The 25112-nt window shown below is 42.3% G+C and overlaps 1 protein-coding gene across 2 annotated transcripts; it reads left to right on the top strand.

Moving 5' to 3' along the window:
• Positions 1 to 388: 388 nt before the first annotated feature.
• On the top strand, positions 389 to 23728 carry atp2a2b (ATPase sarcoplasmic/endoplasmic reticulum Ca2+ transporting 2b). Of its 2 annotated transcripts, XM_047569192.1 has the most exons (24): positions 389 to 1039; positions 1364 to 1381; positions 1482 to 1564; positions 3950 to 4054; positions 5570 to 5708; positions 12014 to 12094; positions 12840 to 12925; positions 13188 to 13343; positions 13458 to 13599; positions 13828 to 13994; positions 15738 to 15826; positions 15939 to 16041; positions 16129 to 16260; positions 16376 to 16495; positions 16877 to 17095; positions 17185 to 17308; positions 17411 to 17622; positions 17764 to 17984; positions 18109 to 18311; positions 18495 to 18580; positions 18685 to 18818; positions 18949 to 19066; positions 20101 to 20221; positions 22638 to 23728. In XM_047569192.1, exons 1-24 carry the CDS (start codon positions 922 to 924, stop codon positions 22649 to 22651), a joined length of 2991 nt encoding a protein of 996 aa, XP_047425148.1. In that variant the 5' UTR covers positions 389 to 921; the 3' UTR covers positions 22652 to 23728. The 2 variants fall into 2 exon arrangements, with proteins under 2 accessions (XP_047425148.1, XP_047425147.1); XM_047569191.1 differs by lacking the exon at positions 22638 to 23728 and having other exon boundaries at positions 390 to 1039; positions 20101 to 21732.
• The last annotated feature ends 1384 nt before the right edge of the window (positions 23729 to 25112 follow it).

Raw genomic sequence — 25112 nt, 5'->3', positions numbered from 1 at the left:
CAGAAAAAATTGCAAGAGTAAAGAGTGTAGCGTATAAAAAAGATAATTAATAAAATAAAATAAAATAATCCAAGTATTGGCATAGGTACAAAAAGGACTGAATGTTTGACGCATATTGCACAGATGGACCAGATGTAACTGGGTTGTAAAGTTGTACACGGTGCGTAGTAAGCGAGCAGTGAATGGTGAATGTGTTGAACCTTGAGGTGTAATAATATTGCATATTGGGAATGTTTATTGTGGACCAACATCAGCAGGAAGGAATCATAAACGCTGTTTGATCTTGCTCCATGGACACAGAGAGAGAGAGAGAAAGAAAGACAGAGTGACTGACTTCCGGTGTCTCCAACCAATGAGCTGATTCCACATGCGGACACTGAACACCGCATTACACGAAGAGACGCGATTGGTGCCGATCAGGACGCTGGTGATTCCGCAACACACACGCAGAGCGAACGAAGGGAGCCGAGGCGCAACTTAACCACATGTCCATGCCATCAATTTGGACAGTATATTGTCGGATTCGTTTTGTAAAACGAGGGGGACGACACTAACGACAGCCAGTCGAGACTGCGGCGACGCGCGTGGCTCATTTCCTTCAACGTCCCACGAGAAAAGCTAGCGGAGCTCAGCCGGTGAATCCACGCAGAACAACAGCCCAGCTAGCCTCAGTTAGCCTGTTAGCTAGCCGTTAGCTCGGCAGCCGCTAAATCGTCCACTCGCCCCGCACACCTGTCCTGTGCTACAGCCGGTAACGGCGTACACCGTGGACTTTCCGTGGCCTTCCGCCATAGTAACACCCCCCCCATCCACCAACGTTTTAGTCTTAAGTAACGCGGCGGCACCGAATCAGAAGAGGACCGTGACGGGTTGAGGTCGGGACCAGTGGTATCAAGCGGTGTCCTCAAGTGGCCGTTCACCATGGACAACGCACACACAAAGACCGTGGAAGAAGTTTACAGCTATTTTAACGTGAATGAAAGCACGGGTCTGAGTTTAGAAGAGGTGAAGAAACAGCGGGAACGATATGGACCAAACGGTAAGGAGCTGTTTTACGTTGGTTTGCCCCCCAAACAAGTAGCGCTTCTCCCGGCGGCGCCGTGTATGGCCCGCGACTCCCGGTTTGTAGCGGGCGAGCGAAAACGGGAAACTGGTTGACGTCACGAGCCGTGTGTCGAAACACCGGCAAGCATCACTTTTCTAGCCGAGAGATTAGTTACTCCTCGTCATGTCTCTTTTTTTTTTGTGCAATCGGTGTATATGTGCTTCACTGCTGCTACTGCAACATGGTATAATTGTACATGGCGTTACCTAACTGCGTGTCCGTCTCTTTTGTCTGCGGCCTGAATGGGGTGATCTGCAGAACTGCCAGCCGAGGAGGGTGAGTGGACAACTGTTTATTCAAGCAATGAGTCACCTGTATGTGTTTTGAGTACTGACATCCACATTTTTTTTTTTTGTTGTTTTGTTTTCTTTTATAGGCAAATCCCTTTGGGAACTGGTGGTTGAACAATTTGAAGATTTGCTCGTGAGGATCCTTTTACTTGCTGCCTGCATATCCTTCGTAAGTACAACATACACACACACAGTTCAGTGTTTATACAACCACTAATAGCCAGCTCATATGTGACTCCTGTACAGCCAAGTGTTTTTTTTGTTACACGTTATGGAAATGTCCGGAACAATCTGTAAACAGGTTGTTGAGGTCAATGCTCAAGATAAAGAAGAATGTAGATGGTATTTTATTGCCAGAGAGCAATTCAGACCTGGCTATTAAATACAGTAACTTTTCGCTTTCCGTGGAATCTGAATATTTAGTGTCAAGGACAAAATAGAAACGGTCGAGCTTGGCATACTGTCAGTGAGCCCGTGTTAATCTCCCCCACCATCTTTCAGTGATGAGTTCACTCGGGTTATTTTCTCAGCGCGGCTCTGTCGGCCTACACGCTGTGTGTATATAGTCGTTTTCTGATTGAGTCTGTGCAGATCACAGCCTTGAAAGAAGGCTTTTCAAAGTGGAAAAGAAAGGCGCCCAGAATGTGTCCGGTGACACAACCCAGATGAAGATTTTTTTTTTTTTTTTGTCACGGTTCTGTTTTAAAGTGTTATAACATCAGCGCAAACCCATGCTTTTCCTACTGAAACAAATCATAAATCACTGCAGCCTCTTGGAGCGTGTTGTTTTATAAAGGTTGTGTTAACACGACAATAGTTGGGAGCGACGACACGGAGGTAACCTGGTAACGATTGTTATCGGTTTCCTGAAGTCGTTTGCTGCGATTCATAAAAGCACAGATGGCTTTAGAGATATTTTAGCTTTGAAAGATTTTTTGCTTAATTATGTAAGAGATTTTCAAGTAACTGTTGGTGTCATGGGTTTTGGAGATGTGCTGTATTTCTTCAATATTTTACCTTTTGTTGGCATATAGCTTTGCTTCCGCCACCCATCGACTCTGAGGCCTGGCAGTGCTCTCAAAGTTGTAACTACTTCATGTTTTGGGTCTCCCTCACACATTAGCTAATCTCATTGAGACTGCAGCTAGATTTCTAACAAGAGGATGTCAGATGTAACATACGCTTTAAAAACCGATCCAAGGATTTTATAAACTGATATTGGAGCTTTCAAAGGTCACTGTTAATCAGACAATCTATTTAAACCCACAGTCCCATAGCAGATATTATGTCCATTTAACCATGTTTGATGATTATACTTCATGTCTAACGAGCGGCCGCGTGCTACGTGTTTGGCTCTTGAGGAATGAAAGCAACAGACACCCGAGAAGCCGGCATGTCCCTCCAGCCATTAAATTTCAGGGCGCTGACATGTCGCTATGCTATAACTGTAACGGGAGGCCTCCACATTACTTGTCAGGTTTTCATGATGTCATTGTGATTACAACATGACTGATCCGTTAATGGCCAGACATGGTTTACGATACTCGTGTTCTCATCGCCGGCGAGTGGCAATTCCTAGCATAGTGTTTTTGCGCTACGGTGGTAGGATCACTATCCCGTGGTCCTGTTTCTACTCTCGAGATTGGCCGTTGGCCCGCCGGCCCCGAATATCATCAGTCACCAGGGCATGTTGACAACAGCCAGCTATGCTTACAAAGCTCTTAAATCATCAGCTGTATTATGCAGTGTGCTCTTAAACACACACCACACATGCAGACATGTTTCCATTTAAATGTGGCCACTTGTGACCAGATTTGACAGCAAAGTTAAGAGACAAACATTGACTAGACTTTATATTTAGACTCAAAATGTAACTGACGTTATTTGATAATCGCAGTATTGAGTTTGATGTTTGATCGGCTGTTCCTAAATAGGTTTGAGTAGGAGAAAAGGGGGGCAGCTGGCATCTCATTTGACACACTTCACTCCTGGCACAGATTCTAAAAGAGGACAGAGTGGTTACTACACTCTTTCTAACACGCTTGGCCCAGTTTTAGCGCTGGCAGAAGCTGGCCTAAGTTTCTTTTCTTAATTTTTTTATCATGAATTATTCAGCATCGATATTTAAACCCTCATTATTCCAAATATGTGCAAGTCAAAGTGGGATTCTGGCACAGCTTCACAAACTTTTAGAGGTGCACGGAAAAGAGAGCGAGAGGAAATTCCTTCAAAGGTGATAGTTAGCATTGTGCAGAAAGTTGTTAGAAAGACCTCTAAACCGGTGGAATTGGGGCTCTCTGTAGCTCTTATTGTTTGTGCAACTTGAATAATGAATAGAAACTAGTTGAAATTAGATGACTTAATAGACAATCAGCCAAGAATAGCCTTGGCCTTTCCACCTATTCATGCAGTGGCAGACCATGCTGTTATTTTCTCTTACATTGTGGTGGGGACCGCGGTTAGAGAATCAGCTTCCATGGAAATTAAGCAACACAATTTCACGATGTTAATTTCAAATTAAAAATTTTTTTTGTTTGTTTTTGTGTGTGTGCAGGTTCTGGCCTGGTTTGAAGAAGGAGAAGAAACGGTTACAGCCTTCGTGGAGCCTTTTGTTATCCTACTTATTCTCATAGCAAACGCCATTGTAGGAGTCTGGCAGGTAAACACACAATTCAGATGCCAATTTATATGATTATGGGTCATTAAAACTTGTTCTGTTGCTCTGTATGCTCTATATTCCAGTTCTATATTACTCCCCTGCCTACACACTTTGTATAACCTTGTGTTAATTGCTGAGACATCTTTAAATTAGATTAGTTGTATGTTTGCCGTTAGCTTTATAGGAAATCGTAAACAGGCACTTACTGAAATAGAAAAAGTGTTGCCTTACCAGACATGATGTTTTGCTGTAATATTCATGCCGTATTTATTTCACAAACAAAAAAAACTTGCATTTCCATATGTATTTATACAGATTTTAAGAACAAATTGTGGTTAATATCTGCAAAAGAATTGACCTCTCCTCAGACACCAGGGTGAAAAAAGATCAGACGGGTTTCTCCAAGTCTATTTCTCTTAATCATAATAATAATTTAAGTCTGCAAGAGGATAAGTATCTTAAAACCTAGTTTTAGAAATTTAGTAATTATAAAGCATAGCACTATTATAGGGCCTCCTATATATAGGGCAATAACTTGGAAAACATGTGCACTTATACTTGTACATATTATTATATATATATTTCCTATATTTTTTAAATTCTCTTACTTATTCTTTGTTCTTAACACTGTTACACTTTGGGTAGGAGCTGCTGTAACGAAAAGTAATTTCCCCCTGGGATCAATAAAGTGCTTCTGATTCTGATACTTCGATGAAGATGTGATGTAGATGCGTGAAGCAAATATTTGTAAATGTAAATGTTTGTTGAGGGTCTTGTGCAAATGTGATGTTTACTTTGCTTATGCATACAAAGCCACTATGAATGGCACAGGAGGCTGTACCTGCTGCTTTGTTTTTTTGGCCTACCTGTTGTAAAGGTTGGAAACCGAATTCAAAGCCGCTCTAATTTTGTTTGCCTTTTGCAGGTTTCTTTAATCGTGTAAAATCTCACCTTTGCTGGCAGCCATTTTAAGACGTTTGTGTCCCAGTTGCCCTTACAAAGACTGATTTCCTGGGATTGTGTGCTGTGCCTTGCTCTGCCTATTTAAACACCGACTGCCTCTAAAATGACCAAAACTGTAACCTTTCAGACAGACGAGGAAATGTGACAGAAAGTAGAAACGAGCCGTAATAGGAAAAGAACTGTGCAGCCATGATGAGAACGCTATAATCTTAAAATGGTTAAGAAGAATCTTGTATTAGTACAACTCTAAGTTGTATTGTTTTTAGTCTGAAAATCAAAACACGTGACTACTTATTTCAGCCTTTTACAGCTCACCCTGGTGTTTACATAATTCAGTTCCACTGCCTATCCTAATTTGCTTTTGATGTGCGCTATAACTCTTATTTGTCTCTTCGAATCACATAACTCCAACTCATAATAGTGTCACACAGACGGACACGTCCATTTTCCTTCTCATCTACTTCTTGTGAATTTATTTGGTGTTAATCTGAAACCTGGCTTCTTGTTATTTATTTATTTTTTTAAACCTGATTTCCTGTTTCCACCACTAAGGAACGAAATGCAGAAAACGCCATTGAAGCGCTTAAGGAGTACGAGCCGGAGATGGGGAAGGTGTACCGGCAGGATAGGAAGAGCGTCCAGAGAATCAAGGCCAGGGACATTGTACCTGGAGACATTGTGGAGGTGGCAGGTAAGAAGAAAAACCCACACTAGCAGGATGTACTCTGACACACTTGTATGTTCTTTGCCTTCTTAAACGTACAAGCAACAGAGTCAGAATATACTTGACATAATGAAAGCTATTGAACGACTCTTTTTATTGCTTGTTTAGGCATTACCATGCAACACATTTAGTGGAAACAAGACGCTTGGTGCATAATGCTAAGTAACAACATAAAATATGTCAAATCAATTCATGTTGGCTACTTGTGAGCCTCTGCAACGCTTTGATGCTCATATCTCATGTGCCTGTAATTCATCAAAGAGATGCTGTTGTTGACCATAGATGTTCACAGACACACAGCTTCTCCTACTTCCTTTTCTTCACAGTTTTAGGATAAAGGTAGTATAAAGTAAATCTGTTATGCAACACGAGTGCAGAGATCCAATCTGTTCCTGGACATTTCTTGGCTAAACCCTAACTTGGACAGAGCCGCACGTGTTTGTGCGTTTTACGTCAGTGCTCTGTGTTTCTGCTGTTTTCTGTGTTATCTTAACAAGGCTCCATGTGACCTCTTTTTTTTTTTTTTTTTTTTTTTTTTGGAGGAAGCTGCCTTTCATCTTTCTTGGTTTGGATTGTTTCACTCCTGTTAAATATGTAATTTTCCGTTCAAAATTTATTTTCTTTAAAGCAGTCTTGGTGGTGTAGGGTAACAGAAAAGATTAGTTTACGGCCTCAACAAAAGCTAAATGAAATCTTGTTTTTTTTTTTTGCTTTTTTCAAGGAAATAAGCAAAAAAAAATTATAGTGTTATCTTGTGTAATAAAGCCTTTTTATTTTTAAATGAAAGTAAGGCAACAATGGAAGCAAATGCATATTCAGCACTTAAATAATTGTTGCCTGGCAGCGTGCCGTATAGTGACAGAGGCTGCAGCACAGCTAATGAAATCTCTTATATACAAATTGAATCTTAGCCGTCTCCAAAAAATGACACGCAGTGACGGGTTAATGGTTTTCTCAAGCGAGAGATGGAATTGTATGGCCAGTGTCCAATTCCTGCTTGTTGATTACTCAAAGAGGTTTTTCCCTGCTGAACCTCTGACTGCTTCACAAGCTGCAAACACATCAGTGTCTAGACGCATAACAGAACTATAGATAAAACAAAATATAATTACTCCTATCTGCCTCACATGTCAGAGTGGTTTCTGCAGCATGGCATCATTGTAAAACAACTAATAGAACCACTTTGTGAAAGAAACACGGTTAAAATTTCTGCATGAAAAATATGTCAAAGCTCTTTATTACAGTAGTTCTAGGTTGATACAGGATCTCTTGTAGAGTTGTTCTGATGTAGATACCAAGACCTTCAGCTCTGGCTACGAGGCGGGTTTGGATGTTTGCCAATAGGCCAGTCTATGCACTGATTTGATACTATTTTTATCCACTGTAAAATATCGCCAGATGTTTTGACATTTTGATTGTTCTGCATGTCTGTAGGCTGCTGTTTTGGAGGCGTGATGAAGAATTGATTTCCTGTACTCTGACACTGCCCACTGCAATCAAACTTGATTCTCTGATTGTTTGTGAGCCCCTTCATGATACTTTATCTGTACAGTAGATCTCATGGGCTGCTGCTACTGTAATCCAAGTGAAACCACTCAAACGCTAGTCAGTGCTGTGTCTTTTTTGCTAGTTTGGCAAATTTTTGTTTCCACTTCCTGCTTCACTTTCAACACTGGCGACTGAAACTTTTGCTACAATTTTCCCAAAGACGAGTCATACAAATGTTCCAGAGCAATCAATTTGATTATGGTGGAGATGGACAACCAACCAATTACAGCCCTCCATCACAACGAGGCGTAGTTACATTTTTTGGGAGGTGCATGTCGATTACGGCGTTAGGCTCCGCGTAAAGGTCTTTGTTGGCATTGTAGCCTTTGCATCAAGGCCCGTGATATGAGCACTATTTACAAGCAGCCCTGTCGTTGCATTTACTTCAACATAAGAGCGATGTGTGCTTGCGTTCCTATTAGCAGCATTTGGGAGACCAGCCAATGAGTGTAATGCTGGCTAATGATTTAGAGCCATGCCAGGCTGTAAAGTATCCCGTCAGACCAAGCGTACAGTTTATATTCATCAAGTGCTGTTTTTGTCGTCACAGTCTCAGACGCTTTGTCACAGCAATTGTTGTGAAGTGGTTACTTGAAGTCTGGTCTTTGAGTGTGTGAACTATTATGGTTGTGTATCTCTCTCTTTGTTGATAACACACACTTCTCCAGTCCCGTCTATGTATACACAGTGAAGGTTATACCTCATTCTTCCTGTGTCACAGGTTTAATGTACCGCTTTCTACCTTGCATAAGAGTTAGCCATCTCCTAGACGACGTGAATCATCAGAGGACACGTTCTCATAGCGAGAACATGTTCAGTGTTCAGGCTGTTTTGTTTGTTTGGCAGAACAAAATTGGTATCATTGACCACAATTAGTTTTTGGGTGACACACCTGCTTACGTTTACATCAGTTTTATAGGTCTGAGCTGTCGGCTTAATGGAAAAACGTCCACGTAGCGCAGCCACCATCCAGTGAAGATGTTTTAGATGGACGACGATGTGAATTTGAATTTGAGTTACAGCAACGCTCAACATCGCTGCTGCTGAAGACTTTAAGTGAGCACAGGAAAGATTTCTGTTCCGCTGTTGACTGGTTTTACGTGTACACTCACGGATGCTTGCAGCTTGGGGGTTAGATGCCACAGTGTCATCATAACCCACATAGACATTTTTAGTGTTTTTGAAAGGAAATTCTAGTTTAATGTTATTTTGTATGCATTTCTATTTTTGGCATCACATTTGAATCGTCATCTCTGACTCTAACCTCTAATATAATGTTATATTAGAGGTTATATTAGATGTGCCCCCTATAGCAACGTGAAATCTTCAAAAGTTCCTCTTTACATTTTCTGGTCTGAAAGCTGAATGTCAGAAATTGTTGCTTAAGTAATTTACAAGGACCAGGATATGACAGACAGGAATCAAGGTAAACCTCTGCGTGCTTTGAATTTGCTCACAGTGGTTTAAAGGTGCGTTTTCACTTCTGAACCACTTTTTTACCTACCCTGGTTATTTTCAGTTTCGTGTCACATATATCACACTGACCTGCTCTTCCTTAGTTGAGCCATTTACACACAGTTTGGTCTCTTGACTGTCGGAGGTTTCATTAAAATCCCTTAAGACACCGTCCTGGGCTTGTTCGCTGCCAGCAGTCTATTTTGTCTTGCTTTTGTATCACATATTTGGACAGTGGAGACTGATCGCCTCTGTGCTTTCTGACTTATAGTTTCATCCTAAACAGTCCGCACACAGTGATCGCCATTAATGCGGTTTCACACTGGGGAAGAGACAGCGAGGCAGGATGTAAGGACGCAGAAAGGATACAGATTCGCTTCGACAAATAATTTGTGCTCCAGATGGCCAGATTTCCTCGTTTATGTTTAAGAGCGTAGAATTGTCTGTCTATTGTCACCGCTGCGGCCATTTGTCCTCCGCTGCTTTGCTGTTCAACGTCGTTCCTCAGCCTCTCACGTGTTCGAGGCGTCGTCGCAACACACTAAAACTTCACCCGGATTGTGTAGTGTCACGTCTGTGTATGTTCAGAGTTTGTCTTATGATTCTCCCCATTCATAAGAAGACAAGAGGACTTCCTGGAGGGGCTGTTGGAGCTAATGATGGGTCCCAGAAGGCTGCTAGCCTACGTGTTAGCGCACCAAAGAGGCTGAGCCGCTGGGACAGAAAATATACAACCCCTTAAGGCCTCTAAACTTTCTCTGGACCCCCCATGATGAATAGTTGGGTTCTGGGTTGGATGACGTTGACTGAGTTGGATGATGTTAACTTCTCAGACACTGTTATAGCGACTCTCTTATGTAAGTCACATTTCCTGAGATTACGCCTTGGTGTCCAAGCTTTCACTCAAATGGGGGAAGGGGTTTGTGTCCTGGTTAGTGTACGGTGGGAAAGGCAGCGATGCAGACACTGGAAAGTGTCTGAAGACAGCTTCAGTCTTAACAGATTGATGGAGTGTTATCAGTTAAGTGTATGCGGCCTGACATTTGTGCCTCACTCAGGGGAACAGATAACACAGATAAAGTCCTTTGTTAACAAGGGACCGGGAAAGGTCGTTATCCCAGAGGCTGTTCACATTTTCCCATAAAAATTAAGAGCTAAAAAGAGCGTTGTGTCGGATCAAAGGAAAGATGATGTCACTCCGACTGAAGCAGCTGCCAATTTTTGTCTCGGTGCCAAAAGTAGAAAATTGTCAAATAATTACCATCAAGTTATGACTGCTTTAATAAACTGGCATGATGATACCAGGAGAAAAGGATGATGAACCTATTTGTTGTTAATTTCTTAAGGTTTGGCACTGGAGAGATTTTATAAAGTCCTCTTCTTGCAAACTTTCTCACATCCCGTTAAAGTGGGTTACTCTCCTTGATGCGATTTTATTCCCACTGTAAACCAACGGGTAAAAAATAGCAGGGTTTTCGCTATTACTAGAGTTGGAGGTTTTCTAATCGGTGCCTTTTTGTAGTAACCTTCCCTCAAGGCTTTGAGTCTTTAACATTTCTGGTGACTTCCTCAGTTCCTTAGCGTCCTTCCCGATGCTAGTTCACCTCCGCCACTATCTCCTGTTTGTTAAGGGGGATCTGTGAAGGCAGGCAGGTGATGATGAAGTGTTTTTAGTGTCTGTACTCAACTGGACGACCAAATTTGGTAGCGCAGCCGGTTCAGTCCACTGGCATTATCACTCACCAAAACCCCGGCATTAGTACACGTTGCAGTAATAAGGATTTTAAATTATCGGTACAGTGCAGGCAGAATGTGAAACGGTGCTGTTTATTTAATCGGTTACTCGAGTGCAGTTTTCTCTCTTCGGGCCTGATGGCTAATCTGTCACAAACTCATGAGAACGATCAGAATGAATGAACCGTCTGTACGCGAGCGCACGTCACACCGTTTCTATTTCAGCTCGCTGTGCGGGTTCTCCTCGCTTTAAAACACAAGTTTTTTCATCATGTCCCCCACCCCCCGAATCCCGCAGCATGTTTTCGGCCGATCAAAATAGTTTTCCCATTTTTGGATGTGCGTTTTTGCGAGACTCATCTAATCCCTCTTCCCATTCTTTCTTCTCCTCCATCCCGCTTCTCTTCCTCTCCGCTCAGAAGGGCACTGCAGAGGCCCAGGGGTTGGTTTACATGTCTGTCACCACTCTCCCGTCCACAAAGGATCTCTTAATAGATTCTGGGTCATTGCTTTTACCTTCTCCCTTTTAAGCCGTCTGTTTCCTTACTGTAAGCTGAAAGTAAGGTTTCTTAGGTGTGTTCTGGCATTTTCCACTGTGCCTTCCATATTTAGACTTTCATGAAAATGTCAGGACGCCAATATTGAGTGCTGTACTGTAGGACAACTCTCTCATAGTCTTGTTGTAATAGTTTCTTCCAAGGAGCAGATTTATATTAATATATTACCTGACAAAATATTTGAGGGACACTCTGAAGTACATATTTCATATTATTATTAGGGATTTGACCTTCCAAAATGTTAAATATTGCATGTTTATGTTTCCAGTCCTGTCTCAAAGGGATGGAAAATGCAAAGAAAAATAGCTCTTGAAAGCAGACAATGCATCTCCTCGCAGAACAACTTTTTTTTTTTTCCTCCACAAATCTGAGAGCTTCATTTATCAGCACTTCCATCTGTGCAAGTTGGTCCCAACTGCGTGTGAATCCATTCAAACAGTTTCCTACCCTTTTAGGCGAAGCTCATAAATGTCTGTTTCTTTGATGGTACTTACTGGCTGTATACAGAGAAAACAATTTGGTGTGTATTTACATTTTGCATTTATTTTACTAGGGATTGCTAAATCCCCTTGTTAGTGGAAAGTATGACCAGCAATCTATTTCCAGGAGATAAGTGGTACATTAATCATTTTTGAACGCTTGACTCTCCCCGAGCCTCTCCAGCGAAAAAAAACTCGAGTTTGAGTTTATTTTATTGCTCAGGAGGAGTAGGAATTGGGATAACAAAAGATTTTACTACCAAGTATTTAGTGTCTGTGCGGTGATTTGTGTTTGTTTTTCGCCTTTTCTCTTTTTTATGAGTGGATACCTTTGTACATCTTTGTTCTAATTCACAAGGCTCAGTGCATCAAATTCACAACGCGCCTTCTTTTCGTAATTTATTTCATTCAAAGTATCCATCCACCTGTTGCCAGCGCCGTGTTTAACTTGTCATGAGGTACTTAAGTGTGTCCTGTGCTTTGTTGTTTCTGTTCACAGTTGGTGATAAAGTTCCTGCGGACATCAGGCTGTCCTCTATCAAGTCAACTACACTCAGAGTAGACCAATCAATTCTCACAGGTAAATACATTTCTAAGCTGCTCAGACAGTTTTCGCCACCGTTAACTCTTGTGTCTTCAACCCTGACATGTTATTGTATGTGTACATGGTACCAAGCAGTACTTACTTTTCCCTCCCTTTGAAAATATCTCTCCTCTTTTGATCAAGCCAGATGCATGACAAGAAGAAATGGTGCACGTGTCCTCATTTCTCCCAGTAGTGATCATTGCTCAGTCGATACCAAAACACCGAGAAATAAGAGCGATGCCGCTGAAAGACGAATGAATCAGTAGATGGGTAATTGGACGATGCAGTGGGTGAAAGATTAGAAGAGGAGAGCATTGAAGGACGGATAATGTACAAGAGAGGAGGTTGATGTGAATCTCCTGTCTTGTTCTGCTGCCTTAATTGGTAGCAAATTCCACGGGATATTTTAGAGTTTGAGCTATTTTCCCTCTTCTCTTTCCTTCCCCATTCATGGCCATACGGTCTGTCAAACGCTCCCTGCCATACTCTGTCAGAAGCGTGCAGTCCTCGTACAGCTGATTACACACACACACACACACGGAGTAAGGAAACACAAACCAGGATGAAGGGCTTGAAAGACAGCGGCAGGGATTGATAATCGTCGAGCCCGCTCAGTCAGCTGCGAAGTCTTTTCCACGCGCATCGGCCCGAAGTGTCAACAAGCTATTACTTCATGCACTGCTACGTAGAACCCTGCTCCTTCTCCCCTTCTCATTGTCTTTGCTGTCTCTTCCTGCAGGAGAGTCTGTGTCTGTGATCAAACACACAGATCCGGTGCCCGACCCACGTGCTGTCAACCAGGACAAGAAGAACATGCTCTTCTCTGTGAGTGACTCTGAAAAACCATTTAAGGCTGTTCAGTCTTACTTAACAGTTAGTTTTTAACTACAGCTATAGAGAATTCCTCTTCTTGTGTATCTATTTTATATATGCAACAAAAAGCCTCTGCATGTTCATTCATGTAAAATTACTCCTGTGCCTCTTTAAATATTTAGTGCTCGTAAAACTAGTTTTACCCCTTTTCCAGGATCTTGGTGCATAATGTTTTTTTTTTTGATCTCATCTTTTTTTCCCCACTACTCCACAGGGTACCAACATCGCAGCCGGTAAAGCCATCGGTGTGGTGGTGGCCACAGGTGGCAACACGGAGATCGGCAAAATCCGGGATGAAATGGCATCGACTGAGCAGGAGCGCACACCTCTGCAGCAGAAGCTGGATGAATTTGGGCAGCAGCTGTCCAAGGTTACTGGAAGTTATACATTAGTGCCGTTTGCACCAAGTCGCGCGCAAAAGAACGAGCTGTAACTTATTCATTCATTTCATTCATGATTAATTTGAGACGATGTGTAATTTAAGGTTATTACACTGATCTGCATCGCCGTGTGGATCATCAATATCGGCCACTTCAATGATCCGGTCCACGGAGGGTCCTGGATCAGAGGCGCCGTCTATTACTTCAAGATCGCGGTGGCTCTGGCAGTCGCTGCAATTCCTGAGGGTAAGAAGGAGAGTTACTCAGTCATGTCCTTGACACGGTTGTTGGTCTGAGAGGGTCTAATGGAAAATCCTGCGACGGGCAGTTTGTTTTCAGTACATCATGATAAAGTGACGAAGAAGGACAAGACGGTGTCTTCATTTACTGCAGCTAAATGATATAAATGGCAGACCCGGTTTCTTTCTGGAATTGTTTATCCTCCCACAAATCTAATGAATCCTCTTTTCCCAGGTCTGCCCGCTGTCATCACTACCTGCCTGGCTTTAGGAACGCGCCGCATGGCCAAGAAGAACGCCATCGTCCGCAGTTTGCCCTCCGTGGAGACCCTCGGCTGCACATCTGTCATCTGCTCTGACAAGACTGGCACGCTGACCACGAATCAGATGTCCGTGTGCAGGGTGAGAGAGCGCTGGAGACACTTATAATGTTCTGTTAGCAGCTTTCTAAACATGCAGCAATGTAAAAGACAGTTTAAGAATGGGTGAATTAACAGAAAGTTAATGTTGAATGGGCATCTGTTCATGAGCATGAGGGCATGAGTTCCAACTTCCTTCCCAAGAGACATATTAGGTCAGTAGATGGTTCTAAATTGGGAGGAGATGTGCGTGTCAGTATGAATGGTGTCCAGGGTTTTCCAGGCTCCGGCTGCTTGAATGTTTTAGAGTAAAACACATATAAATATCAAAATAGGCTGTTTCTTTGCAGAAAAGAAACAGTTTGAATTAATATTATTATCATAGCTGCTTAGCTTAGCAAGTTTAAATAAGTTGATAGTTGCAAACTTCTTATCACCAAAGTTTTTCTTCTCTGTGATTCATTTTTAGCTCTCAAATTGAACCCTGTAATTAATATTAATTCTTACGTCCAAATTCTAGTGTATATCATGCTTATTATGTCAGCACCGTGTGTCACGGATGCCATATATGGATTGTTTACATTCTACCAGGTCAATAGTGCATTAAGTTTTGATTTATCCCGCCCTGAATTCTTCTTAGGACGAGCGAATACGCAGGCAGAGATTCAGAAATGCGTGTTTTTATTTCCATTGCGTGTGTTATTTGTTTTCTGTTTAGTTTCCAATGTAACAGGCAAATTATGAATTTCTCCCTCCTCTTCCACCCCTCAGTCTTTATCATTGTTTTTCATCAGCCCCCACCCTCCTGTCAGACAGCTCGCTGATCAGTATGCAGTAGTTAGTCAGTTGCAGCAAAACCAGTAGTTGCATAACTGACCTTGTGTCTCCTTTTGCCGTCTCTCTATCTATCCAACCCTTGATCATCCCGCAAAATTTTCTTCCGAGTGAGAGCCGTGCTGAGCGGACCTTTAAACGAGCTACAGTAGAATGCGCCTGCTGTATTTGATGCCGCATCTGCAGCATCCGAGTGTTCTCTGTCCAAATAGGGCACGGCTAAAATTAGTTGCCCCAAGTGGCTTGAATGTTTCTGTTCAGCTCAGTTTCTTACTTGCTCCTGTGTTTTGGGGTAAGACCGCCACCGCTTTTTGCAGCCTCGCTGATGCTTGAGGGTTGCGCGGCTATAACGCCAGCTCATCGTTTTATTCAGATATGTTTCTATTTTCGTCCCTCTTACATCTCTGTTCCACCCCTGTTTTGGGCAAAAGGGGGTGCGTTAGTTGTCGGTATGAATAACTGCATTTATTAGACGTTGACATTAACGTGTTTTCAGACTTGCAGCATCAGCTGTTCAATTATTAGAGATCTGTTTATTTGTAAAGCCTTGAATATGAAAAAAGGACCAGGATCACAATTCTCCAGTGCTTCCACCTAGATTTTCTAGTCGGATCACATTCATGTGACATGACTGCACGCAGAGGAATTCTGTGCCCAAGTCGCTTCAAGGTGACATTTGCAGACCCCCCCCCCCCCCCCCCCCCCCCCCCCCCACCGCAGTGCTCAGTGTCTGCTTTGACTGCGTTTCATTATTAGACCATGTTCTATGTAAGAATTGATTTGTGTTTGATTTTGTGTTAATTGTACTTTGCTGCCACCTGCTGGACGCACTAGTACGACTCTTAAGACACGGCGTGGGATGCTTTACTTAAGCCAGAGCTGTGTTACAGGACATTTCTTTACAGGAAAGAGGTGCATCGTGTACTAACAGACAATTTTTTTGTGTTTCTAGATGTTTATCATTGATCGAGCTGAGCGCGATCACTGTTCGTTGAAGGAATTCACTGTCACTGGCTCCACCTATGCTCCAGATGGAGAAGTGTGAGTGTTATAAGATCAAAGTAAATTGTATATGAAGTAATCCAGCACGATACTGTCTGATTTTTTCCATGAAAACTGCACATTTGACCCTCTAGTTCCTTCTTTGTTTCAGGTTCCATGATGGAAAGCCAGTCAAATGTTCCCAGTATGATGCCTTGGTGGAGCTGGCCTCTATCTGTGCTCTCTGTAATGATTCCTCACTGGACTACAATGAGGTTAGTAGTGTTAAAGGGTAATTACATCTTCTTTTTTATGTGGCATTTTCTGGTGATTGACCGTATTGCTTGTCTGTGTTTGTCCAGACCAAAGGTGTCTATGAAAAGGTGGGCGAGGCCACAGAAACGGCTCTCACATGCCTGGTGGAGAAGATGAACGTGTTTGACACCGACGTTAAAGGCCTCTCCAAGATCGAGCGAGCCAACGCCTGTAATTCTGTACGCAGCCTTAAATTCTTCCAAGTGAAATCCTTGCAATACTGTTACATTTTTCTTACTTTGGACTTTAATACTTACACACTTTTAACGTTGTTTTATTTTATCATATATGTAGGTGATCAAGCAGCTGATGAAGAAAGAGTTTACATTGGAATTTTCCAGAGACAGGAAATCTATGTCTGTGTACTGCACTCCTAATAAAGCACGCTCCTTTGTTGGCAAGATGTTTGTAAAGGTAAGAACTGAAACGTTTAAATCACAAAAGAGAAACACCTTGGATGAATATGTTGTAACCTGTTCAATATTAACTCACTGGACTGATCAGCTGTTTAAGCTTCTAGAGGAGAGTAGAAGAGTCTCTCCCATGTCTACGGCATGTGATATAGTCCTTGCTGTGTGCATGGCAATTGTTGCATTTGTTTGTTTTCTTCTATGCACAGCATGAAGCTTGGACAACGCTAGCTGACATGAAAGAATAATCAAAACAAAATCAAATCTGAAACCCTCCAACTGGCGTTTTCTTCTTCTTCAAAGTTACAGTGTTGATCAATCTTTGTTTTGTTCCCCTTGTTTTATGTTTGGTCCTTCTCAACCTCATCCTGTCATGTGGTTACAGGGTGCCCCGGAGGGAGTGATCGACAGGTGCACACACGTCCGTGTCGGCAACAACAAGGTGCCCATGACCCCTGGCATCAAGGAAAAGCTCATGTCTGTGATCAGAGAGTATGGAACTGGCAGAGACACCCTGCGCTGTCTGGCTCTGGCCACACGGGACAACCCCATGAACAAAGACGAGCTGGCGTTGGAGGACTCCACTCGCTTTGTTGAGTATGAGGTAAGAGCTGAAACGGATGGATGCGCTTAAAAGATTCTCCTAAAGCTGAGCGTGACTTTTGATCACATGCATTTGTTTTTCTCTTCCAGACTGACCTGACATTTGTGGGCTGCGTGGGAATGCTGGATCCTCCCAGGGCAGAGGTGGCTGCCTCTATCAGGCTCTGTCGTCTTGCAGGCATCAGAGTAATTATGATCACTGGAGACAACAAGGGTATGTAGAGACAGTCCCATCTGGGAAATTAAACTTTAATTCATTTATTCTTTCCCGATGTTTTTGTTTTTTAATTCGACATACTTGCGTTTCATACTTTAGGGACGGCTGTGGCTATTTGCAGACGTATTGGTATTTTTGGAGAGGACGATGACGTCTCCAGCATGGCTTTCACTGGCCGAGAGTTTGACGACCTGTCACCAGCTGCGCAAAGGGACGCTGTGGTTAAGGCTCGCTGCTTCGCTCGCGTTGAGCCTTCACATAAATCCAAGATTGTTGAGTTTCTGCAGTCCTACGATGAGATTACTGCTATGGTAAGAAAATTGGCTTTCATCGTGCATAGTTTTTCTTATTAAGACCAGAGCTGTTGTTGAGTCTAAGGTGACCACTGTTTTTAAGTTTAAAGAAGTTTATCATAGATTGACTTGATGTCCTGTGTTTCCTCCTTGCTTCAGACTGGCGACGGAGTCAATGACGCCCCCGCCTTGAAGAAGGCCGAGATCGGCATTGCCATGGGTTCAGGCACGGCCGTGGCCAAGACGGCCTCTGAGATGGTGCTGGCTGACGACAACTTTTCCACCATCGTCGCCGCTGTGGAGGAAGGCAGAGCCATTTACAACAACATGAAGCAGTTCATCAGATACCTCATCTCCTCAAACGTGGGCGAAGTTGTCTGGTGAGCGCGGCCGGTTTATACAAACACACACTTCACCTCTTCAGCGCTGGAAGAGGACGTTAATAATAACATTTATAGGTTATAATAACCATTGACACTTGTGTGTGTGTGTGTGTGTGTGTAGCATCTTCCTGACGGCAGCTCTGGGGTTCCCTGAAGCTCTCATCCCCGTTCAGCTGCTGTGGGTTAACTTGGTGACCGATGGTCTGCCCGCCACAGCTTTGGGCTTCAACCCACCAGACTTGGACATCATGAACAAGCCTCCTCGCAACGCTCGCGAGCCCCTCATCTCTGGATGGCTCTTCTTCAGATACCTGGCCATTGGATGTAAGTAGGAATATGTGTTCAGGTCTTAGGTCCACTCATGGCTTTGGGTGATGCTACCAAATCACGTGGATATTTTGTCAACTTTGTCTTTTAAAATGCTCACAGATCACTGCAGTTTGTCTCCTAGTTTGAGTGTCCAGGGATCATTTTTAAATGTTACTTTTTTGGTCATGTCACCACAAGGTTATGTTGGTGCTGCTACTGTTGGTGCTGCTGCTTGGTGGTTCGTTGCTGCTGAGGATGGACCAAGGATCACCTTTTACCAGCTGGTACAGCTTTATAACTACAATTTTCTAATTCAGTGCACAAAATAAATCCTCCTGCTTTTAGCACTAATAGTTTTTTTTTTTTTACCCTCTCCCGCCTCTTATAGAGCCATTTCCTGCAGTGTGGTCCTGAAAACCCAGACTTCAAGGATTTGGACTGTAAGGTGTTTGAGTCCCCTTATCCTATGACCATGGCTCTGTCTGTGCTGGTCACCATTGAGATGTGCAATGCCCTCAACAGGTTAGTCGTCTGCATCGTGCCAAACCTCGTGTCCTACGTGAGGAGACGGCGTCACATCAGGGTCTCGAAGTGCTGTCTCTGAAGTCAGTTTGCGACTTGTTAACGAACACGTTTGTTTGTTGTTTCTCAGTGTGTCAGAGAACCAGTCCCTGCTGAGGATGCCTCCCTGGGAGAACGTGTGGCTGCTGGGAGCCATCTGCCTTTCCATGTCCCTGCACTTCCTCATCCTCTATGTGGAGCCTCTTCCAGTAAGAAAATAATTTAATACTTTAGTGCTCGTGCGTCGGTGTGTTGGCATCGTTCTTTAAAGGTGCTGCTGAAATGTTACTCAACGGTGTCATTTATATTTTTATGCTGTGTTGAGTTTATTTCCCACAGGCGACTAGGACAAAGTAACTTTTGTATGAACTAATAAATGTTGAACAAACACTGACACTACTGCAGGGGAGAAATCAGAGAAGATGTGTACGACCATTTAAGTTACCATTTAAGAATCTTTTGTTCTTGGGAAAAGCTTTGTTTTGGGACCAATATCCTAAAACAAAGCTAAAGTCAAGGCATCTGGACTTGATTGAGACGTTTCATTTGTTCATCTAAAGTTCTTGTCTAATTCTGAATGACTGTCCTGTTTTATGAACAACACATGTGCATATTTTAGCCAGGATACAAATGGTTCAAGAAGAGATCATTCTTAGTTTATCCATATATGACAAGACACATATCGCCCCCTAGTGTGGAGGAGGACGAGGAGACGTTCCCATCAGTGTTTTAGATTTTCTGTTTAATCAATCAGTCAGACTTTATTTGTGAAACACTTTTCATTTTGTGTACAATATTCCCTTATCTACCCCCCACCCCCTCCTCGGACACAGACACACATCCCATCATGCACAGACTTAAAAATATAAAATTCAAAAATACAAAACAATATTCATTAGAGGAGGAGCACGCTATTGTATGTGAGGAAAAACGACACCCTAAAAACCCTGAAAATAATATATAGACCTAAGAACATACATGTTGCATGTAAACTGGAACCACATTCACACATTCAGAAGTGCATGTAAACACACTGACTATGTATCAACCACTTACAAAACAGTCCCAACATCTTCCCCCAAAGGTTTCATCTCCATTCACACCTCAAGGCTGGATTTTCTGGAGTTTTTGGAGAACCACTAATTGAGAACAAAACAAAACAAAACAGTGAATCTCGTTCTTCTGAAGTGGTGACCCCATAGACTGAACCGCCGTTTCACTAGTCTTGTGTGTTTCCTTCCAGATCATCTTCCAGATCACTCCTCTGAATCTGACACAGTGGCTGATGGTGCTCAAGATCTCTCTGCCCGTCATTCTCCTGGACGAATTCCTCAAGTTCGCTGCCAGGAACTACCTGGAGCCCGGTAAAGAGCTGGAGAAGCCTGGCGGCTCCAAATGCTGCCCCCTGTCTGCATGTATGGAGGGCATCTCCTGGCCCTTCGTGGCCGTTTCCCTCCCCTTGGTCCTCTGGATCTACAGCACCGACACTAACATGGCCGACATGTTCTGGTCCTGACTGACTTGAGCACAACCTCGATATTTTGTTTTCTCCCCCATTCCCCACCCACTGCCATCACGTCCCTCTTTCCTCTCCTCTCTCCTCTCTCTCCCCCCTCTCTGCCTTCCTAAATGTGCATAGCTAGCGTGTGTGCGCGTTTGTAGAGTTAGTGTGTGTGCTTGTGCGTGCCTACTGCGTGCGTACGAGAAGGACCAACGTTAACACATGAAACGTAACGAATAATATAAGATGTTAACATTGAGAAGCTGCCTGTTTTAAGTTGGGTTAGGACTTGTGAATGGGTGGGGCTTTAAATGTGAGTGTTAGAAGACCATCGCTCCCATAGCTGTGGATTTTGTTGCTGGTTTGAAAGAAATATACTGTTGCCAGTTCTTTTTTTTTTCCTATTAATGTCAATATTGCCTTCAAGGTTTATATTTTTAATGATGTTGGGAATATCCTATGTCCTATGTCACTACAATAACAACAGCAAAATTGTTCTGTTCAGCTTCCCTCTTGATGAAAAGAAAATTTAACACATCGAAAAAAAAATTATTTGATCTGTACAGAGATTGAACACTATTTTATGCAACTTTTTTTTAAGGCTTTGTAAATTGTTTGACCAGTGTGGCTTAGACATACCGCCTTCATTTATCTTCTAATGTTTACCATTGTGTCTTCAGTATAAACTCAGAACTCTTTCAGAGAGGACAAGCTCCATGTGGCAGACAAGGACCCGGGGGAAAGGTTTGGGATGTTCAACTTAAACAAATGAGAGAGGAAAAAGAAAAAAAAAAGAAAAAAAATCCTGAAAAACAAAAAGCCGCATGTCCTGTGACCAAGCATGAACTGTACGTGGTTTCTCATTTCTAATTTAATTGTATATGTGCCCCATGTTAGAGCGTAAATTAACTTCCTGGATGTTTTTTTTTTTTTTTCTTTTTTTTTTTACTATTTTGATTGAGAATAAGTCAATTTTTCTGCACTGGGCAGAGCACAGCTACCTCAATATGATAAAAGATTTTGTTTGCTCATCTCTGGATGCTCCTCAACAGTCTTGCTAAAGCGTAACATCTGAGGTGTGCCCCTATTTGCTTGTGCAGAAAATGAAGAACAAAATCTTCCTCGCCCCTCTTAACAGTTTTAAGGATATATTTTGTTTGTACTGATTTGTGACATTCATTAACTTTATTTGTGTTTTGCTCTGGAGACGGAACTGGGTGGGGATGCTGTGTGTTAATTGCCATCTCCATGACGTTTGATTCAAAGGACAGTAACATTAAAATTTTATGGAAAAAGATACTAATATAGAAAATACTTCAAATGAAGTTGGATTACAAATAAAAACCCAAAATGATTCCTTTTTTTTTTTTTTTTTTTTACACTTCATGGAAAAATACACTCATGAACCCTTTGAATCAAGTGTTTTCTGTCTTTATTTAATACACTTGAGACCCGTGGTTATAGACATTATTCATATCCAGTGTTTTTTTTGGGTTTTGTTTTTGTATGTTCATATAATACTTGAATACAGATCATTTCAGACATAAGAATGCTTTTGATTTTCTTCATACCGTGGCAGGCAGGAGGCGATCGTGTGTGCGTGTATATTTGACTCTTTCGGACTTGACGAAAGAGTGTGTGTGCTTCATAAACCATACTCGGTGGTAGTGTGTACGTGTTGGATTAGAGCCTAGCCGCGTTAACCTTAAGCGTCATTGCGTGTTTGGATGTTTCCATGTGAGGAAAGCCTCATCTAAAGCATGCTGTCTGGGTAGAAGCCTGGGTTTGTTCGCACGGTGTGTGTTTGTGTTCCCCCCTTTAACAACTGTGTGCTTCTCTTCCTCAATGCCTTCCATTGGCTCCCCTGTCACTAGAGTGAGTATCCATTTGTTTTATTGCTAAATACTACAGAGGAATCTATTGAGCAAGAAGATGGAACTTATTTGTTTTAGATAAATATGCCAGTAATTTGAGAAACATTGAAAGATATATTTTTTTAGACACTTTGTAAATAGCAGGTCTAAATGTGTGTATATATGTATATATAATTGGCTACCAGTGTGAAGAGAGAACCAAAGGAAACTTTTCTTTATGTTGACCACACGCCACAACTGTGAATGCCACCGTGTGCTGTTCTTTTCACCCCTCTGACACTTGCTTATAATCACGACACCTATTTTTATGGAAGAAAAATGTACAACTGGTGGGAAAAAAAGAAAAAAAAAAAACAACTTTTAAGTGTGTCCTAACTTTGTCTTTATCTCCCCCCCTTTTTCCAGGTTGCTTCTCGTAAAAGCTCCGTATAATTTAAGAGCTGCCTCAAAAGTCGGAGCCGTTCCACTAATGACGCGGCGCTCTCTCTCTCTTGACTTCGCACACCTCAGACACCATGACGACCAGCAGTACGTAACCCCCCCCCGCGCACAGGCAAAAGGGATGCGTTTTCACAATGAGACCAAATACGTTAAAAGGTTCTGGGCGAGGAGATAGAGCAGTTCCTTTTGCCTGCTGCGCCACACCACGACCACACACACACAAACACACACACACACACACACGCACGCTTCTCGACACACTTATACCTCTGTGTAGATGACCAATCCATACGACACTGTCCCGGGTTTTGTGTGCAGGGAAGTTGTGAACACGCTCAACGATCCTCCTTGCATGAAGACCTTAGTTCGACGTCCATGGTAGCTTAATGTCACGTAGAGAACTTTTTAAAAACACTGGGTTGAATGGTCTTAGCTGTACATCAGTGTACAAAAAACATCCATGCATGCGTTTCAGCTGTATGTAGGCTTTTGCGATTTGTATTTATAGATTCTAATGTATGATACTCAAATGACATATTAAGATGGATATATCGTAGATATTGGGAAAATCACTGTTTTTATTGTAATGGTTTGGGGTAATTTGCACAATATTAGACATGGAGACATGCTGATCCTGACTGTGCTCTACTTGAGGATTTTGTTTTCTTGTTATTATATTTTGATTTAGTCCTTCAGTTATCTACTATAGGCTGTTCATTGATCCATTTCATGAATTAGTCCTTCGCGATGAGTACAACAGGCTCTACACTGATTCATTGGTAATCCTGCAATACGACAGTGTTCTGTTTTTCTCGTTGCCTCCACACTATTCTTATTATCTTGTATCTTTATCAATTGCTGTAAAACTGTGATCCAATGTGAGAGGGTGGGCCCGTACGGTCGCCTCAGAGACACCTGGTCGAAGAACCATAGTAACCATGTGTAAAAGGAGAGGAAAAAACGAAAAAAAAAGACGATCGTTATTGGTGGTTAATAATGATTGTACATGCATTACTGAGGTTGTGGTTTCAGGTAAATAAAACATAGTATTTGAATTGCCAGTTTCTTTTTTTTTTCTTGCACGGTAAACACACAATATCAGACATGTAGAGACTCAACATATCACTGGGTTGACAAACAGTTCTGTGATCTGTTAAAATGCAGACTCTGAAGCTTCTGTTTGAGGGTACTTGCACCCACAATTGAGTCAAAATGTATGAACTACATTTGAACCACACAACTACCCAGATGTATGTAATACATCCCCTCCTTATTTCTTGATCAGTGAAGCAGGTTGAAGGTCTGGAGTTGTTTGCACATGTTGCATTTCCTGGGAACGTTCCAGGATCTCACTATGTGTTCAAAGTAGCTCTCAATTCATGACAAACGGACCGTCTTTAGGTGACTAATACATCAGAGATGGGGACATGGGAAGTGGTCGAATCAATAGAGTGAGTATATTCTGAGGGGGAGAAAAAAAAACAAATTGGAGATCTAAGCCACATTAAAAGACCTGGACGTCCACAGGAGACAATGGGTGATGGAGGACCAGAAGATCTTTTCCATGGGAGAGAACCCCCCCTTCACAACAAGTAAAGAACGCTACAGGAGAATGACATCACAATCCAAGTCTACAATATAGAGAAGCATTCATGGTTGCAAATACAAAGGGTTCACTACAAGATGAAACCATTTCTGAGCCTTAAGAACACAAAGGCCAGATTAGACTTTGACAAAAACGTCTAAAAAGCCTGGATAGATGAGACAAAGATTAAATGTAAGGAGAAGATCAAGGACTTAAAGCATAAAGAAGAAAAACAAGCGTTTGAAGGTAAGGATATAGAACATTTTACAACATCAACCTGATCAAACTCTTTCTTAGCTGCTGTCCATTGTTTCCAGATGCTCAACAAAGATGTTTCATCAATTGCCGTACCGCTTTTGACTCCCTAAAAATGAGGAGCTGTGCCTTTCTGTCTTTCTGTGCAATTTCTACACCTTTCATCCATAATGTGACTCCGCAATTTCAACATTTTCCGACAGACGGCTCAATGAAACCGTGCGAACGATCAAGCACGTTTCGAGTTAACCGTGCACAACAGTTCTCCACTAGGGGGCAGTGTTAGGTTAAAATTGCAGCACACCTCCATGATCAGTTACACCTGCCTGACAAGTAAAGGGGCCCCTGGGTAGTGATGTACTGTATTGATGTGTGATCTCTCTCTCTCTGAATAATAACCCGTGTTGATAGTTTTTACTGGGAATAAATACAAGAAGGTGGGAACATCTGGAATATCTACTGGTAAGTTTATGTTCCTTCATACACTTGGAAGGATTTGGAGCTTGCTGACTTGACTATATGCTGCTACTACTACTACTACTAGAAAATAATAATAATATGTTTGGTTAAATTGGGACTTGTGCAAAAGTTTGAGAGCA

The sequence above is a fragment of the Mugil cephalus genome, chromosome 19 (genome assembly GCF_022458985.1).
Source record: "Mugil cephalus isolate CIBA_MC_2020 chromosome 19, CIBA_Mcephalus_1.1, whole genome shotgun sequence".
NCBI classification, from domain to species: domain Eukaryota; kingdom Metazoa; phylum Chordata; class Actinopteri; order Mugiliformes; family Mugilidae; genus Mugil; species Mugil cephalus.
Note: the sequence above shows the minus strand (reverse complement) of the source record. Positions and strands in the feature narration are given on the sequence as shown.

Excerpts from the sequence above, each read along its gene's own strand:
- atp2a2b (XM_047569191.1), top strand. The coding sequence starts at position 922 with ATGGACAACGCACACACAAAGACCGTGGAAGAAGTTTACAGCTATTTT. Across the intron at positions 16,261-16,375 it reads GAGCCAACGCCTGTAATTCT|GTGATCAAGCAGCTGATGAA; the intron begins GTACGCAGCCTT and ends TCATATATGTAG. Across the intron at positions 17,623-17,763 it reads ACGATGAGATTACTGCTATG|ACTGGCGACGGAGTCAATGA; the intron begins GTAAGAAAATTG and ends TCCTTGCTTCAG.